At 42.1% G+C, this 18657-nt stretch overlaps 1 protein-coding gene across 5 annotated transcripts in view; it reads left to right on the top strand.

Annotated features, from left to right (window-relative positions):
• Positions 1-17905, top strand: part of TFRC (transferrin receptor) — a 44213-nt gene extending 26308 nt beyond the window's left edge. For 3 of the 5 annotated variants that reach the window (XM_003310190.5, XM_003310191.5, XM_063806478.1), the window contains 3 exons: positions 574-795; positions 2316-2456; positions 3686-6585. In XM_003310190.5, the coding sequence (XP_003310238.2) occupies positions 574-795; positions 2316-2456; positions 3686-3928 (606 nt within the window). In that variant the 3' untranslated portion in view covers positions 3929-6585. Of the gene's footprint in view, positions 1-573; positions 796-2315; positions 2457-3685; positions 6586-16751 lie in introns of those variants that run through there. The other 2 variants (XM_063806476.1, XM_063806477.1) reach the window with 1 other exon arrangement.
• The last annotated feature ends 752 nt before the right edge of the window (positions 17906-18657 follow it).

Raw genomic sequence — 18657 nt, 5'->3', positions numbered from 1 at the left:
GACAGAGACCTTGTCTCAAGGCTGCGGGGAGTCGTGATTGCATCACTGCACTCCAGCCTGGGTGACAGAGACCTTGTCTCAAGGCTGCGGGGAGTCGTGATTGCATTGCTGCACTCTAGCCTGGGTGACAGACAGACCTTGTCTCAAGGCTGTGGGGAGTCGTGATTGCATCACTGCACTCCAGCCTGGGTGACAGAGAGAGGCCTCGTCTCAAGGTATGTTTCATGTATCTTCTCTTTTTTCATTGATAAAGGCCCAAACTTCCCAGAGAGAAAAACATACAGCCTTAAGGAATTTGGCTAGAAGTCTATTCAGGGCATATGATACGACAGAACAGGGATTCTATAGGACCTGGAAGAAAGTAGTCACTCTAGGAGTAGGTTAGATTGAGAGAAGTAGCAAGAATGTACTTAAAGCAGCAGATAATGAGATAAAATTGGGGTAAATTGCGGTAGGAATATGTTAGAAGCAAGGGTGGAACTGTAGTCACTGTTACCTCGATGGCGAAGCCAGAATGTGAGGCTCTTGCTCTTAGAACTCACGTGAGTACCATAGCCTCGCATTTTCTTGCAGGACACAGATTATCCTTATTTGGGTACCACCATGGACACCTATAAGGAACTGATTGAGAGGATTCCTGAGTTGAACAAAGTGGCACGAGCAGCTGCAGAGGTCGCTGGTCAGTTCGTGATTAAACTAACCCATGATGTTGAATTGAACCTGGACTATGAGAGGTACAACAGCCAACTGCTTTCATTTGTGAGGGATCTGAACCAATACAGAGCAGACATAAAGGTGAGCACTGATTCCAATTACGTTTTTATTTTGCTGAATGTCAAGTATTTTGAAATGTGATGTGTTCCTGTGTGTTCCTGTTGGAAGGGTGATTGTAGCCATAGTACATTTTAAAGTGAACTGAGGTATAATTGTATGTAGAATTGGTAACTTGTTTGAGAGAAGTCGGGAGGCTGTGGATTAGAGACCTAGGACAGAGCTCAGCAGGTGTTTCAGAATCCAGAGCAGTGTCAGGTTTTCTGTCACTCATGTCTCCCAGGCAGCCCATCAGTAGGACACGGAATATGAAGATCTCAGCAAGGAGTTGGGCTGTGTGCCTCTCGGGCGTGACCCGGCTGGAAAGACAGCACAGCTAGCAGGATTCCATCTCGTAGTGATCTGCGCATCTAAAAGTCAAATATTCTATTAAATGAAACTGATAAGCAGGGTGAGGTGGTGCATACCCGTAGCCCCAGCTACTTCTGCTGAGGCAGGAGGATTGCTGGAGTCCAGCCCAGGCAACATAGCAAAATCCCATCTCTAAATAAATTAATACAACTAATATTAAAGTAGCTTCCAGATTGTTTTATGGTACTAGGAGTTGATTTTTAACAGATCTCTTAATTGAAGTAAATCACTGACAACCAAATCTTTTTATATCTTTTTTATTTTTATTTTTATTTTATTTTTTTTGAGAGATGAAGTCTCGCTCTTGTCCCCCAGGCTGGAATGCAATGACATGATCTCGGCTCACTGCAACCTCCACCTCCCAGCTTTAAGCGATTCTCCTGCCTCGGCTCCCCAGGTAGCTGGGATTACAGGCGTGTGCCACCATGCCCAGATAGTTTTTGTGTTTTTAGTAGAGCCGGGGTTTTACCATGTTGGCCAGGCTGAAGTGCAGTGGCGAGATCTCGGCTCACTGTAAGATGCGCCTCCCGGGTTCACGCCATTCTCCTGCCTAAGCCTCCCGAGTAGCTGGGACTACAGGTGCCGGCCACCACGCCCGGCTAATTTTTTGTATTTTTAGTAGAGCCGGGGTTTTACCATGTTGGCCAGGCTGGTCTTGAACTCCTGACCTCAGGTGATCCACCCACCTCGGCCTCCCAAAGTGCTGGGATCACAGGCATGAGCCACCACGCCCGGCATCTTATGTCTTTCTTGAAACTAATTGTAACTGTTGAAAATGGAACTTACCAGGTGGAAATAACTAAATCCTGAAGTACATTGAACCAAAATGTTTTCCCCTATAGGGACATTTTCCCCCAAAAGGAGAATTGAACTGGAAACAATATAGTGCATAGAATTATATAATTATGTTCAATTTCTTAATGAGAATGGTTTTCTTACATGCTGGGCTCAAATGTGAGTGTATATCACAGTCCATAGAGCTTGGAACCCCTGTGCAAGGTGCTTTCGGAGTCTTGAGCTTATCTGCGAGTTCCTTTTATCAGAATCTTACTTAACGCACGTTAAATTAGAAAGGCATACAAAAGAATGTCCTTAGAAATAAAACTTCTCATAGCGAATAATGTCTGTTTCAGGAAATGGGCCTGAGTTTACAGTGGCTGTATTCTGCTCGTGGAGACTTCTTCCGTGCTACTTCCAGACTAACAACAGATTTCGGGAATGCTGAGAAAACAGACAGATTTGTCATGAAGAAACTCAATGATCGTGTCATGAGAGTAAGTGAACTTTTGGGAAAGGAGGAACTAAAGTATGTGTAAAATAACTGATAAATCTTACACTTCTGCAAAGTGGACAAACTCTAGGAGTCTAGAATTCCTTTAAGAAGGGAGCATTAATGGTTTAGCTGTCATTTTCTGTTTCTGCTGTCTAATTCAGAACTTAGTCAAACCTAGTCTTTTTGGAAGAGACTTGCTGTAAAACTTCCATGTATGCTCCAATGGGGAAAAGAATCTGAACACATTTAAAGTTTTCCTTTGTAAAATGAATCAGTTTCCTTTAAAAAAAATATTTTTTTTTTTGAGACAGAGTTTCACTGTTGTTGCCCAAGCTGGAGTGCAATGGCACGGGCTCGGCTCACCGCACCCTCCACCTCCCGGGTTCAAGTGATTCTCCTGCCTTAGCCTCCCGAGTTGCTGTGATTACAGGTGCCCAACACCACGCCCAGCTCATTTTTTGTATTTTTAGTAGAAACGGAGTTTCACCATGTTAGCCAGGCCGGTCTCGAACCCCCAACCTCAAGTGATCCACCTGCCTTGGCCTCCCAAAGTGCTGGTATTACAGGCGTGAGCCGCTGTGCCCAGCCTCCTTTAGAATTTTAACCTTAGAAGATTAGCATTAGCCTGGTTCTCAGCATTCTTTTTTCCTTACTCTGCTGTAGAAAGTCTGATCAGCTGGCTGGGTACAGTGGCTCATGCCTGTAATTCCAGTACTTTGGGAGGCCGAGGCAAGCGGATCACCTGAGGTCGGGAGTTCAAGACCAGCCTGACCAACATGGAGAAACCTCATCTCTACTAAAAATACAAAAATTAGCTGGGCGTGGTGGTGCCTGCCTGTAATTCCAGCTGCTCAGGAGGCTGAGGCAGGAGAATTACTTGAACCCGGGAGGTGGAGGTTGCAGTGAGCTGAGATCGCGCCATTGTACTCCAGCCTGGGCAACAAGAGCGAAATTCTGTCTCAACAACAACAAAAAGCTGGGCACGGTGGCTCACACCTGTAATCCCAGCATGAATTGCTTGAACTTGGGAGGTGGAGGGTACCGGTGAGCCGAGATCGCGCTGTTGCACTCCAGTCTGGGCAACAAGAGCGAAACTCTGTGTCAAAAAAAAAAAAAAAAAAAGTCTGATCAGCATTCTTAAATTTGGGACATTTTACATTTGAAGTGAACCGTTGTTTTACTACAAAAGTCACAGGGCTGTGTAAATTGCCTTGTGTGTTGTTTTCGTAGGTGGAGTATCACTTCCTCTCTCCCTACGTATCTCCAAAAGAGTCTCCTTTCCGACATGTCTTCTGGGGCTCCGGCTCTCACACGCTGCCAGCTTTACTGGAGAACTTGAAACTGCGTAAACAAAATAACGGTGCTTTTAATGAAACGCTGTTCAGAAACCAGTTGGCTCTAGCTACTTGGACTATTCAGGGAGCTGCAAATGCCCTCTCTGGTGACGTTTGGGACATTGACAATGAGTTTTAAATGTGATACCCATAGCTTCCATGAGAACAGCAGGGTAGTCTGGTTTCTAGACTTGTGCTGATCGTGCTAAATTTTCAGTAGGGCTACAAAACCTGATGTTAAAATTCCATCCCATCATCTTGGTACTACTAGATGTCTTTAGGCAGCAGCTTTTAATACAGGGTAGATAACCTGTACTTCAAGTTAAAGTGAATAACCACTTAAAAAATGTCCATGATGGAATATTCCCCTATCTCTAGAATTTTAAGTGCTTTGTAATGGGAACTGCCTCTTTCCTGTTGTTGTTAATGAAAATGTCAGAAACCAGTTATGTGAATGATCTCTCTGAATCCTAAGGGCTGGTCTCTGCTGAAGGTTGTAAGTGGTCGCTTACTTTGAGTGATCCTCCAACTTCATTTGATGCTAAATAGGAGATACCAGGTTGAAAGACCTTCTCCAAATGAGATCTAAGCCTTTCCATAAGGAATGTAGCTGGTTTCCTCATTCCTGAAAGAAACAGTTAACTTTCAGAAGAGATGGGCTTGTTTTCTTGCCAATGAGGTCTGAAATGGAGGTCCTTCTGCTGGATAAAATGAGGTTCAACTGTTGATTGCAGGAATAAGGCCTTAATATGTTAACCTCAGTGTCATTTATGAAAAGAGGGGACCAGAAGCCAAAGACTTAGTATATTTTCTTTTCCTCTGTCCCTTCCCCCATAAGCCTCCATTTAGTTCTTTGTTATTTTTGTTTCTTCCAAAGCACATTGAAAGAGAACCAGTTTCAGGTGTTTAGTTGCAGACTCAGTTTGTCAGACTTTAAAGAATAATATGCTGCCAAATTTTGGCCAAAGTGTTAATCTTAGGGGAGAGCTTTCTGTCCTTTTGGCACTGAGATATTTATTGTTTATTTATCAGTGACAGAGTTCACTATAAATGGTGTTTTTTTTATAGAATATAATTATCGGAAGCAGTGCCTTCCATAATTATGACAGTTATACTGTCGGTTTTTTTTAAATAAAAGCAGCATCTGCTAATAAAACCCAACAGATACTGGAAGTTTTGCATTTATGGTCAACACTTAAGGGTTTTAGAAACAGCCGTCAGCCAAATGTAATTGAATAAAGTTGAAGCTAAGATTTAGAGATGAATTAAATTTAATTAGGGTTTGCTAAGAAGCGAGCGCTGACCAGATAAGAATGCTAGTTTTCCTAAATGCAATGAATTGTGACCAAGTTATAAATAAATGTCACTTAAAGGCTGTGGTAGTACTCCTGCAAAATTTTATAGCTCAGTTTATCCAAGGTGTAACTCTAATTCCCATTTTGCAAAATTTCCAGTACCTTTGTCACAATCCTAACACATTATCGGGAGCAGTGTCTTCCATAATGTATAAAGAACAAGGTAGTTTTTACCTACCACAGTGTCTGTATCGGAGACAGTGATCTCCATATGTTACACTAAGGGTGTAAGTAATTATCGGGAACAGTGTTTCCCATAATTTTCTTCATGCAATGACATCTTCAAAGCTTGAAGATCGTTAGTATCTAACATGTATCCCAACTCCTATAATTCCCTATCTTTTAGTTTTAGTTGCAGAAACATTTTGTGGTCATTAAGCATTTGGTGGGTAAATTCAACCACTGTAAAATGAAATTACTACAAAATTTGAAATTTAGCTTGGGTTTTTGTTACCTTTATGGTTTCTCCAGGTCCTCTACTTAATGAGATAGTAGCATACATTTATAATGTTTGCTATTGACAAGTCATTTTAACTTTATCACATTATTTGCATGTTACCTCCTATAAACTTAGTGCGGACAAGTTTTAATCCAGAATTGACCTTTTGACTTAAAGCAGGGGGACTTTGTATAGAAGGTTTGGGGGGTGTGGGGAAGGAGAGTCCCCTGAAGGTCTGACACGTCTGCCTACCCATTCGTGGTGATCAATTAAATGTAGGTATGAATAAGTTCGAAGCTCCGTGAGTGAACCATCATTATAAACGTGATGATCAGCTGTTTGTCATAGGGCAGTTGGAAACGGCCTCCTAGGAAAAAGTTCATAGGGTCTCTTCAGGTTCTTAGTGTCACTTACCTAGATTTACAGCCTCACTTGAATGTGTCACTACTCACAGTCTCTTTAATCTTCAGTTTTATCTTTAATCTCCTCTTTTATCTTGGACTGACATTTAGCGTAGCTAAGTGAAAAGGTCATAGCTGAGATTCCTGGTTCGGGTGTTACGCACACGTACTTAAATGAAAGCATGTGGCATGTTCATCGTATAACACAGTATGAATACAGGGCATGCATTTTGCAGCAGTGAGTCTCTTCAGAAAACCCTTTTCTACAGTTAGGGTTGAGTTACTTCCTGTCAAGCCAGTACGTGCTAACAGGCTCAATATTCCTGAATGAAATATCAGACTAGTGACAAGCTCCTGGTCTTGAGATGTCTTCTCGTTAAGGAGATGGGCCTTTTGGAGGTAAAGGATAAGATGAATGAGTTCTGTCATGATTCACTATTCTAGAACTTGCATGACCTTTACTGTGTTAGCTCTTTGAATGTTCTTGAAATTTTAGACTTTCTTTGTAAACAAATGATATGTCCTTATCATTGTATAAAAGCTGTTATGTGCAACAGTGTGGAGATTCCTTGTCTGATTTAATAAAATACTTAAACACTGAGTTGTCATTTCTTTAGATAAATTTTTTAAAAAGAGCAGTTTTAGGCTCATAGCAAAATTAAACAGAATTCCCACACATCCACTGTTTCTGCCACTTACACATCCTCCATGACTGTCAACAGCTTGCGCCAGAGCGGCATATTTGTTACAATGGGCAGCCTACACGGGTGCACCATTAGCACCGTCAGCATCATTAGTCTACTGTTTACGTTAGGGTTTGTTCTACGGTTTTTGACAAATATGTAATATCATTCTAGTAGCTTACAGAATAGTTTTTATTGCTGTAAATCTTGTGCTCTGCCCATTCATCCATCTCTTCTATAAGGCCCTGGTAACCACAGATCTTACTATATCCATAATTTTACCTTTTCCAGAATGTCATACAGTTGGAATCAGAATATAGCCTTTTCAGATTGGCCTCTTTCACTAAGCAATAACATTTGTTTCCTCCATGTCTTCATGACATGATACCTCATTTCTTTTTAGCACAGAACAATATTCTGTTGTCTGCAGTTACCATAGTTTATCTAGCTCACCTACTTACTAAGTAATCTTGCTTCTAAGTTTTGGCAGTTATGAATAAACTGATAAGCACCTGTGTGTATATCTTTTCTGTGAACATAGGTCTTCAGCTCTTTAGGTAAATACCAAGGTACATGATTGCTGCTGTCTTCTAAGTGGGTGATCTCAGCCCACCGCAGCCTCCACCTCAGGCAATTCTCCTACCTCAGCCTCCTAGTAGCTGGGATTACAGGTGTCTGCCACCACACCTAGCTAATTTTCATATTTCTAGTAGACATGGGGTTTCACCGTGTTGGCCGGGCTAGTCTTGAACTCCTGATCTCAGGTGATCCGCCTGCCTCAGCCTCCCAAAGTGTTGGGATTACAGGCGTGAGCCACCATGCCCAGCCTCTATTGGCAATTTCTAAATATACAATATATTGTCACCATATACCACATATGTAATTTTATTTATTTTTGAGACAGAATCTTTGCTGTCGTCCAGGCTGGAGTGCAGTGGCGCTATCTCGGCTCCCCGCAACCCCCACCTCCTGGGTTCAAGTGATTCTCCTGCCTCAGCCTCCTGAGCAACTGGGATTACAAGTGTGGGCCACCATGCCTGGTTAATTTTTGTATTTTTAGTAGAGATGGGGTTTCACCATGTTGGCCAGGCTGATCTTGAACTCCTGACTTCAAGTGATCTGCCCACCTTGGCCTCCCAAAGTGTGTGATGACAGGTGTGAGCCACCACCACGCTCTGCCTTTTTTTTTTTTTCTTTTTTTTTCCCCGAGACAGTCTCGCTCCATCGCCTAGGCTGGAGTGTAGTGGTGCGATCTCAGCTCACTGCAACCTCCACCTCCCAAGTTCAAGCAATTCTTGTGCCTCAGTCTCCTGAGAGGCTGGGATTACAGGTGTGCTCCATACCGTGTCTTCAAACTCCCTTGTACTTCAAGCAACGCACATCTCAGTTTTGGCTAGCCACATTTCAGGTGCTCAGTAGCCACATGGTTAGTGGACACCAGCTCTATAGCAAAAGGCGTAATTGTTGAGAGTTTTCTTATTTTGGCCTTCTACCGTGTGGTTACCAAAAAATCCATTACACAATTGAATCTCATTGCTATGAGTGCCAGCCAGGATTCTTAAGTATGGCCACAAAAATTGTGGCCCCTAGAATTGGAAGCCTAATTGCCTCACCTATGCCCCAGCTTTCCCGTGTCCAAATTAGCCACATTCATACCCTTGAGAAGCAAGATGATTATTAAACTGCTGTATTCTACAGGAGAAACTGCCTATGTGAAAGAAGGTTAGGAAGCTGTCCTAAACAAATATTTGTAAAACACCTGGTTATCTGCAAGACAGCTTTGCCTAGAATTCAATATCAGATACCAATGTCTTCCTTGTGGCTGTCAACAGGTTTAGGTGCTGAGTTAAATAAAGCCTTTGCAGTTTGCTGCATTTGCCCTTTAAGCTGCCTCATGCTTAATCCGCCCCAAATGGACAGCTTTGTATAATTTTCTTTTCTTTTCTTTTTTTTTTTTTTTCTGAAATGGAGTCTCATTCTTGTTGCCCAGGCTGGAGAGCAATGGCGTGATCTCAGCTCACTGCAACCTCTGCCTTCCAGGTTCAAGCGATTCTCCTGCCTCAGCCTCCCCAGTAGCTGAGATTACAGGTGCATGCCACCATGCTCGGCTAATTTTTGTATTTTTAGTAGAGATGGGGTTTCGCCATGTTGGCCAGGCTGGTCTCGAACTCCTGACCTCAGGTGATCCACCCGCCTTGGCTTCCCAAAGTGCTGGGATTAAAGGCATGAGCCACCGCACCTGGCCAGCTTCGTATAATTTTTAATGCCTTTTTTGAAAATATTCACATACGGTCAAAGTGCAGAAAAGTCTGTATTAAAAAGTATTTTCCTCTTAGTCTCCAGAGTTATCATCCCTCTAAATCTCCACAATTACCAATTTTTCTTTTTTTCTTTTGAGATGGTCTCGCTCTGTCACCCAGGCTGGATTGCAGTGGCATGATTTCAGCTTGCTGCAACCTCCACCTCCTGGATTCCAGCTATCCTACCTAAGCCTCCTGAGAGTAGCTGGGACTACAGACAGGCGACACCATGCCCAACTAAGCTAATTTTTGTATTTTTTGAGAGATGGGGTTTTGCCTTGTTACCCAGGCTGGTCTCAAACTCCTGGACTGAAGTAATACACCTGCCTCAGCCTCCCAAAGTGCTGGGATTACAGGTGTGAGCCACTGGGCCTGGCCATTTACCGATTTCTTATATACGTTTTCAAAGTTGTCTGTGCATAAATGAGAATTCTATACCAGATCTTCCTAAAAGCATATATGGGGGCTCTGGTTCCATGGTCACCACATAAGCCTCCTACAACCTATCCCTCCTGCTGCTTACAGCCAGAAGCTCAGTAAGACGGGGGGAAAACTCTCCCAAACCTGACATGTAAACAAAGGTAGGCAAACAGTGGAGGGGAGTAAAACTTGGAGAAGTGACCTCAAAAGGGAAAGAATTGGCAGGAACCAAAAGAGGAACAAACAAAAAAACTGGTAAAGTGGCATGCTGAGTCCAGCCATATCAATAATTACATTATTGACATGTTAACATTCTAATCAAGACTGATGATTAAAAAACAATCAAGGCCCATTTATATGCTGCCTATAAGAAACTTTAAAGACAGATGAATTGAAAGGGGAAAAAATACAATATGTACACTAGCATACTATGACTGGAATGGTTATATAAATATAAGATCAAATAGACTTTGAACAGATAGTACCGTAAAGATAGGAATATTTTATAATTGTAAAGAGAGCCATTCAGGAAGATAGCAGACTTATAAATACGTATGCACCTTAAAATACATGAAAAAAATGAAAATTCTGCCATTAAAATAGATTTTAACACCGATTTCTTAGCAGTAAATAGAGAAACTAGACCAAAAAAATCAGGACAAATTATTTGAACCACTGTATCAGCCACCTCAATCTAACTGACATTTGTAGAACACCACATTCAACAACTGCAAAATATACTTTTTTTTAGGTATATGTGGTATATTCAGCAAGATAGACCATATACTGGGTGATACGGTTTGGATTTGTGTCCCTGCCCAAATCTTAGTTCAAATCGTAATCCCCAGTGTTGGAGGAGGGGGCCTGGTGGGAGGTGGTTGGATCACGGGGACGGAATGCCCCCTTGCTGCTGTCATGGTAGATCCCACGAGATCGGGTAGTTGCAGAGTGCGCAGCGCCTTTGCTGTCCTCCTCCTCCTCCAGCCGTGTGGGATGCGCCTGCTTCCCCTCTGCCTTCTGCCATGATGGCGCAGTTCCTGAGGCCTCCCCAGTCATGCTTCCCGTGTAGCCGGCGGAACCATGAGCCAATTAAACCTCTTTTCTTTATGAATTACCCAGTCTCAGGTAGTTCTTTAAAGCAATGTGAGAATGGACTAATACATTGGGTGGTAAAACAAGTCTCAATTTTTTTTTGTTTTTGACTTGGAGTTTTGCTCTTGTTGAAGATTATGTAGCTCGTTTCGGGAAGCTTCTATCTTCTTACGATCTGCAGCATCTATCCTGTAAACAATAGCCTTGACTCGTCGCTGTCACACGGGCTGGAGTGCAGTGGCGCGATCTCGGCTCACTGCAAGCTCCGCCTCCCGGGTTCAAGCGATTCTTCTCCCTCAGCCTCCGAGTAGCTGGGATTACAGGCACCCGCTACCACGCCCAGCTAATTTTTTGTATTTTTAGTAGAGATGGGGCTTTCACCGTGTTGCCCAGGCTGGTCTCGAACTCCTGACCTCAGGCGATCCACCCGCCTCTGCCTCCCAAAGTGCTGGGATTACAAGCGTGAGCCACCGCCCGGCCGGTCCCGGATCTTTATTGTGACATGACCTTTAGTTACTTTCCTCGTGTTGAAGCCCACTGTGGCCGTCATATCTCCGCTGAATTCACCTGACGTGATGGCAGTGACGAAGGTGGCCTTGCCCGAGTACTGCAGCCCACGAGCATCAGCTCCATCTCCTTCCAGACGAGCGAAGGGGACCGTCCGGCAGGCGGCAGATGAGCGCTAGCATGATGGCGGCTGTGAGCCAGGACGACCCTCCACAGGAGCGGCCTCCACCCAAGCCCACGACGGCTCCTCCAGGCCCGCGCCACACAGGCGGGCACAGGCCGGCGGTAGCGGCCTTAATTTTTTTTTTTTTTTAAGACAAGCTCTTGCTATGTTGCCCAAGCTGGTCTTGAACTCCTGGCCTCAAGTGATCCTCCCACCTCAGCCTCGAGTTGCTGGGATTCTAGGTGTGAGTCACTGCGTCTGGCTCTCTGAACAACTTTATGTCCCCAAATTTGACAACTTAAATATAAGTAGACGAATTTATTGATATATTCAAATTACCAAAATTAACGTAAAATCAGGACATCTGAGTAGACCCATATATACAATTATTATTTTTAAATCTGCATGTCTATTTTACTTCCATCACAAAAATATTACCTATATAAAATTGTGGTCCACTTCTCCTTGACCTCAAATTTAACACTTTTTGTTCCTTTTTTTTTTTTTTTTTTTTTTTTTTTTTTTTTTTTTGGAGAGAGCATCTCACTCCCTCACCCAGGCTGGAGTACAGAGGTGGCTCACTGCAACCTCCACCTCCTGGGCTCAAGCGATTCTCCTGCCTCAGCCTCCTAAGTAGCTGGGATTACAGGCATCCGCCACCATTCCTGGCTAATTTTTGTATTTTTAGTAAAGACGGGGTTTCACCATATTGGCCAGGCTGGTCTCGAGCTCCCAGCCTCAGGTGATCCGCCTGCCTCACCCTCCCAAAGTGCTGGTATTACAGGTGTGAGCCACCGCACCCGGCCAATTTCCACACTTTAATTTCACTCAAGTAAAAGCAGGATCACATTCCTGACATGAGAACTAATATTTCACATCATTAGTTTGGATTCGATATGTTCTTGATTGGTTGTTTCTCGGGAATAGTAACTCATCTTTCCTACGTGTTATTTCTCTTTTATTGATTGAGGAAATAAATGTAATGACCATCATAGATTTGTGATGAATATCTCTTTCCTGTGTTCAGTAAGACAGGTGTACATAGGTGTAATTCAAAACCGTAACGACGCCGGGCGCAGCGGCTCACGCCGGTAATCCTAACACTTTGGGAGGCCAAGATGGGTGGATCACTTGAGGTCAGGAGTTCGAGACCAGCCTGGCCAACATGGTGAAGCCGCACGTCTACTAAAAATACAAAAATTACCTGGGCGTTGGTGGTGCGTGCCTGTTATCCCAGCTACTTGAGAGGCTGAGGCAGGAGAATTGCTTGAACCTGGGAGGCAGAGGTTATGGTGAGCTGAGACTGCGCCACTGCACTCCAGCCTGGGCAACAAGAGCGAAACCCCACCTCACAACTCAATTACACAAACTTTTTTAGAACATAGAGGAGGAACAATTGTCCAACTTGTTATGAAGCCAACATAACATGCCCAAAACTAACAAAGATAGTATAAAAACAAAAATTACAGACCAATATTTTCATGAATATATGTGCAAAAATCCTTCACAAAATACGAGCAAATTGAATCCAATAATATATCATGACCAAGTAGAGTTTATTACAGGAGTGCAAGTGTAGTTTAACATTAAAAAATCAGTATATCTGGCAATTCCATGCGTATGTATATATCCAAGATAAATGAAAACATGTCCACATAAAAATGTATACGGGAATGTTCATAGCAGCATTATTTATAATAGCCTCAAATTGGAAACAGCCCAAAAGTCTATCACCAGATGAACAAATAAACAAAATATGATGTAAGCACACAAGGGAATACGATGTAAGCACACAAGGGAATACGATGTAAGCACACAAGGGAATACGATATAAGCACACATGGGAATACGATGTAAGCACACAAGGGAATACGATGTAAGCACACAAGGGAATACGATGTAAGCACACAAGGGAATACGATGTAAGCACACAAGGGAATACGATGTAAGCACACATGGGAATACGATGTAAGCACACAAGGGAATACGATGTAAGCACACAAGGGAATACGATGTAAGCACACAAGGGAATACGATGTAAGCACACAAGGGAATACGATGTAAGCACACAAGGGAATACGATATAAGCACACATGGGAATACGATGTAAGCACACAAGGGAATATGATGTAAGCACACAAGGGAATATGATGTAAGCACACAAGGGAATATGCTTTGGCAATGAAAAGAAATGGAGTGATGTCATAGATGGTGGTATATTAGGAAGTGCCAGGAAGCCATCTTTCCACTTAACGACCATTGCGTTGTCAGGAACTGTTCCGAGTCATTATTGTGGAACTGGAGTCTAGTTGAACATGTGCAACATCCAGGAGAGAACCCAATTTTTGGCTTTGTCGGTAGTGCCTCAAATCCCCACTTCCCAGCCCCACAGCAGGCAGCTGAGAGAAGGGTGGTCTCCATTCCTGGGGTGGCTTCCGGAAGCCGGGGTGGGCAATAAGAACCTTGTCTTCCAAACCTCAGGATTCTGTATTTTGATGGCTGATTGCTGCTTTTGACTGGGGAAGGTGACTGCTGAGGTAATAGAACAAAAACCTTAGTGACCACACATAACAAGGCATGCTTCGCAAAAAATAGTTCGGAAAAGTCACAATGGATGGCTCCAACACTCAATAAACAAGGTTCTGCAACCCCTGAGGACTGAGAGAATTAGATCTCCAGAGTTACTGCAACACAGTGTTCAAATATTTCCAGTTCTCAATGAGGAAATTACAAAACAGAGAAACAAGAATGTGTAGCCTACACACGGAGAGGGGGAGAAACCAATCTGACAGAAATTAGCCCCTGAGGAAGCCCAGACACTGGAATTATGCGTCCAAGATGTTAAATCAACTGTGTTAAATATGTCAATGAGCTAAAGGAAACTATGGAAAAAAAATAAAGGAAATCAAGAAAACTATACATGAACCAATGAGAATATCAATAAAGAGATAGAAATTATTACAAGCAACCAAATAGAAAATCTGGAGCTGAAAAATAAAATAACTGAAATAAAAAAGTTGCTATAGGGTGGGGCATGGTGGCTCATGCCTATAATCTCAGCACTTTGGGAGGCTGAGGCGCGTGGATCACTTCAGCTCAGGAATTTGAGACCAGCCTGGGCAACACGGCAATACCCCAGCTCTACAAAAAACACAAAAATTAGCTGGGTGTGGTGGCACGTACTTATAGTCTCAGCTACTTAGGGGGCTGAGGAGGTGGGAGAATCGCTTGAGCCTGTCAAGTCAAGGCTACAGTGAGCCATGTTTGTGCCACTGCACTCCAGCCTGAGTGACGAATGAGACTCTGTCTCAAAAAAAAAAAAAAAAAAAAAAAAGAAAAGAAAAGAAAAGAAAATCAATCTAGGGGTTCACATTTGAGCAGGCAGAAGAAAGGATCAGTAAACTGTAATATAAGAAAATTAAAACTCCCCAGTCTGGCAGGTGCAGTGGTTTACACCTGTAATCTTTGTTCTTTGAGAGGTTGGGGCAGGAGGATCAATTGAGACCTGGGCAAGATGGCAAGATCCCATCTGTAAAAAAAAAAAAAAAAATTCTTCTTTTAAATTAGCCAGGTGTGGTGGCAGGTACTATAGTCCCAGCTACTTGGAATGTGGAGGTGGGAGGATTGCCTGAGCCAGGAGTTGGGGATTAGAGTGAGCTATGATCACACCACTGTCCTCTAGCCTGGGCAACAGGGTGAGACTCTGTCTCTAAAACAATGAACTATCCAATCTGAAGAGCAGAGTGGAAAAAGAATGAAGAAAAATAAACAACAGAGCCTGAGGTCCCTGTGGGATACCATTAAACATGCCAACATGTATATTATAAAAGTCCCAGAAGAAGGCAGAGATAAACGGGAAGAAAAAACATTTGAAGAAATGATGGTTAAAACTTTCCAAGTCTGAGGAAAACCATGAATACACACATCTAAGAAGCTCAGTGAACTTCAGGTAGGATATACTCAAATAAATGCACACTGAGACATATAATCAAGTTATCAAAACCCAAAGGAAGAATAGGAGAATTTTGAAAGCAGCAAAAGAGAACTGACACATCACATCACATAGAAGAGGAGCCTTGGTAAGATGATTACCAGCCACATTCAAGAGGGCCTGGGTAAGATTACCAGCTGCTTCTCTTTGGAAACCATGGAGGCCAGAGGCAATGGGGATGACATGAAGTTCTGAAAGAAAAAAACTGGCAACCAAGAATTCTATATCTGCCAAAGCTGTTCTTCAACAATGAAGGAGAAAATAAAGACATTTCCAGATGAACAACAGCTCAGGGAGCTCATTACCAGTATAACCGATCTGCAAGAAACGCTAAGTGGTATAAGGCTGAAATGAAAGGACACTGGACAGCGACTCAAGCCATGAGACCAAAAGACAGAGCAGTGGTAAAGGGAACTATGTGGATAAATATAAAAGCCAGTATTATTGTACTTTCGGCATTCCTTGTGGCTTTTCTCTTTTTCTTATATAATAGGCAAATGCACAAATGTTAATCAGTACACAATGTATAAAGAAGTAATCTGTGACAATAACATATAAAGAGGGAAAGACAGATTTATAGGAGCATAGTATATACTATTGGATCTAAGCTGGTATTATTCAAACTAGGGTGTTACAAATTTAAGGCTGGGTGTGGTGGCTCATGCCTGTAATCCCAGCACTTTGGGTGGCCGAGGCAGGTGGATCACTTGAGGCCAGTATTAGAGGCCAGCCTGCCCAACACGGTGAAACGCTGTCTTTACTAAAAATACAAAAATTAGCTGGGTGTGGTGGTGGATGCCTGTAATCCCAGCTACTTGGGAGGCTGAGGCAGGAGAATCACTTGAACCCAGGAGGTGGAGGCTGCGGTGAGCCGAGATTGCTCTACTGCACTCCAGCCTGGGCGACAGAGTGAGACCCTGTCTCAAAACAAAACAAAACAAAACAAAACTAGGTTGTTATACATTTAAGATGTGAATTGTAGCCCCCATGTTAACCGTTAATAATTTAAAAATGTACAGAAATGGAATGAAGACAGGAGTTTAAAAAGTACACTTAAAAAAATACAAAAAGGCAGTAACGAAGGTATTGAGGAATTTTTAAAATGTAAGACATACAAAAACAAATGCATAAATGGCAAAAGAAAATATCGTTTTATCACTAATATTAAATGTAACTGAATTAAACTCTCCTATGAAAAGGCTGGGATTGGCAGATTGGATTTAAAAAAAAAAAAACAAGATCCATCTATATGTTGTCAACAAGAGATTCACTCTAGATGTAAGGACATAATGTTGGAAGTAGAATGATGAAGAAAGGTATTTTACCAAATAGTAATTAGAAGAGGGCTGAGTGGCTGTATTATTATCGATAAAATAGACTTTAAAATGATTACAAAATACAAAAAAGGGCATTATACAGTGATAAAAGATTTGACACAAACTTGTTTTGGCACCTGGCCAAAAACAAGTTTTAATCCATTTTAACAGACTGAAATCAGACAAAGCATTTTTTCCAATCACAATGGAATGAAACTAGAAATGAATAACAATGAAAACTTGAAAATTCACACATATATGGAAATTAACACTCTTTTTTTTTTTTTTTTTTGAGATGGAGTCTTGCTCTGTTGCCCAGGCTGGAGTGCAATGCCACGATCTCGGCTGACTGGAACCTCTGCCTCCCAGGTTCAAGTGATTCTCCTGCCTCAGCCTCCTGAGTAGCTGGGATTACAGACGTGTGCCACCATGCCCAGCTAATTTTTGTATTTTTAGTAGAGACGGTTTCACCATGTTGGCCAGGCTGATCTTGAACTCCTGACCTTGTGATCTGCCCGCCTCGACCGCCCAAAGCATTGGGATTACAGGCATGAACTACTGCACCCGGCTGGAAATTAACACTCTTAAATACAAATGAGCTAACAAAGAATCACAAGAGAAATTAGATAATACCTTAAGATAAATAAATGAAGAAGAAAATATACCTACCAAAACTTATGAGATGCAACAAAAGCAGCATTAAGAGGGAAATTTATAGTTGTAAATCTATACATGAAAGAAAAATACTGCAAACAGTGGATTAGTGTCCCCTATGATTGCAGACTTGTATTATTACTTCTTCTTCTACTAATTTTTTTTTTTTTTTTTGAGATGGAGTCTCACTCTGTCGCCAGGCTGGAGTGCAGTGGCGTGATCTCAGCTCACTGCAACCTCTGCCTCCTGGGTTCAAGTGATTCTCCTGCCTCAACTTCCCGAGTATCTGGGACCACAGACACACACCACCACACCCAGCTAATTTTTGTATTTTTTAGTAGACACGGGGTTTCACCATGTTGGCCAGGATGGTCTTGATCTGTTGACCTCGTGATCCACCCATCTCGGCCTCCCAAAGTGCTGGGATTTCAGGCGTGAGCCACTGCGCCCCACCGGACTTGTATATTACTTCTATAGTTATAAGCTATAAACCACAGTTTATAGTTCTGTAAGCTTTACATAACTGAAATTCATGCTTTTAGATATTCACCAATTTATGAGCTGCCTATGGAATTGATCTTTTTATTACTTTGAAATGCGTATCTTTATATCTTCTAATTCTACTTTAGATCTACTTTGTCCAATATTAATATAGCCATATAATTTTTCCCTTGGTTAATATTTGCATGATCTATTTTCATCCTTTCAGTTTTAGACTATGTATGTCTACATACTTAAAATGTTTCTTTTGTAAATAAAATATGGCTGTGTTTTATTTTTTATGTAGCTGACAAATTCTGTATTATTTTATTTTTTACTCAGAATTCTTTTCTTCTTATGAGGCATAATTGACAAATAATAATTATATTAAAAAGAGAAGAAAGATCTGAAATCGACAACCTAACTGTACACCTCAGAGAACTAGAAAGAGAAGAACAAATTAAACTGAAAGCTAGAAGAAAGGAAATCATAAAGAACCAGAGCTGAGATAAATGAAGTAGAGAATAGAAAAACAGAGAAAATCAATGAAACCAAAGTTTTTCTTTGAAAACATCAACAAAATTGACAAACTTTTAACCAGGTGGATTCAGAAAAAAAGAGAGAAGATTCAGTTTACTAAAATCAGAAATGAAATTGGAGACATTATTACCAATTTAACAGAAAGTAAAAGGTTTATAAAAGAATAGCATAAACAGTTGTATACAACAAATTGGATAACCTAGATTAGATGCACATATTCCTAGAAATACACGATATACCAGAAATGACTCATAAAGCAGTAGAACATCTGAATAGACTCTGAACTACTAAGGTTGAATCAGTAAGACCTGGCCTTTTCTTCACCAGATGGTTTCACTGGTGAATTCTTCTTTTTTTTTTTTTGAGACAGTCTCGCTCTGTCGCCCAGGCTGGAGTGCAGTGGCACGATCTCGGCTCACTGCAACCTCCCCCTGCCGGGTTCAAGCGATTCTCCTGCCTCACCCTCCCCAGTAGCTGGGATTACAGGTGCGCACCACCATACCCAGCTAATTTTTGTATTTTTAGTA

This window comes from Pan troglodytes, chromosome 2 (assembly GCF_028858775.2).
Source record: "Pan troglodytes isolate AG18354 chromosome 2, NHGRI_mPanTro3-v2.0_pri, whole genome shotgun sequence".
NCBI classification, from domain to species: Eukaryota; Metazoa; Chordata; class Mammalia; order Primates; family Hominidae; genus Pan; species Pan troglodytes.
Note: the sequence above shows the minus strand (reverse complement) of the source record. Positions and strands in the feature narration are given on the sequence as shown.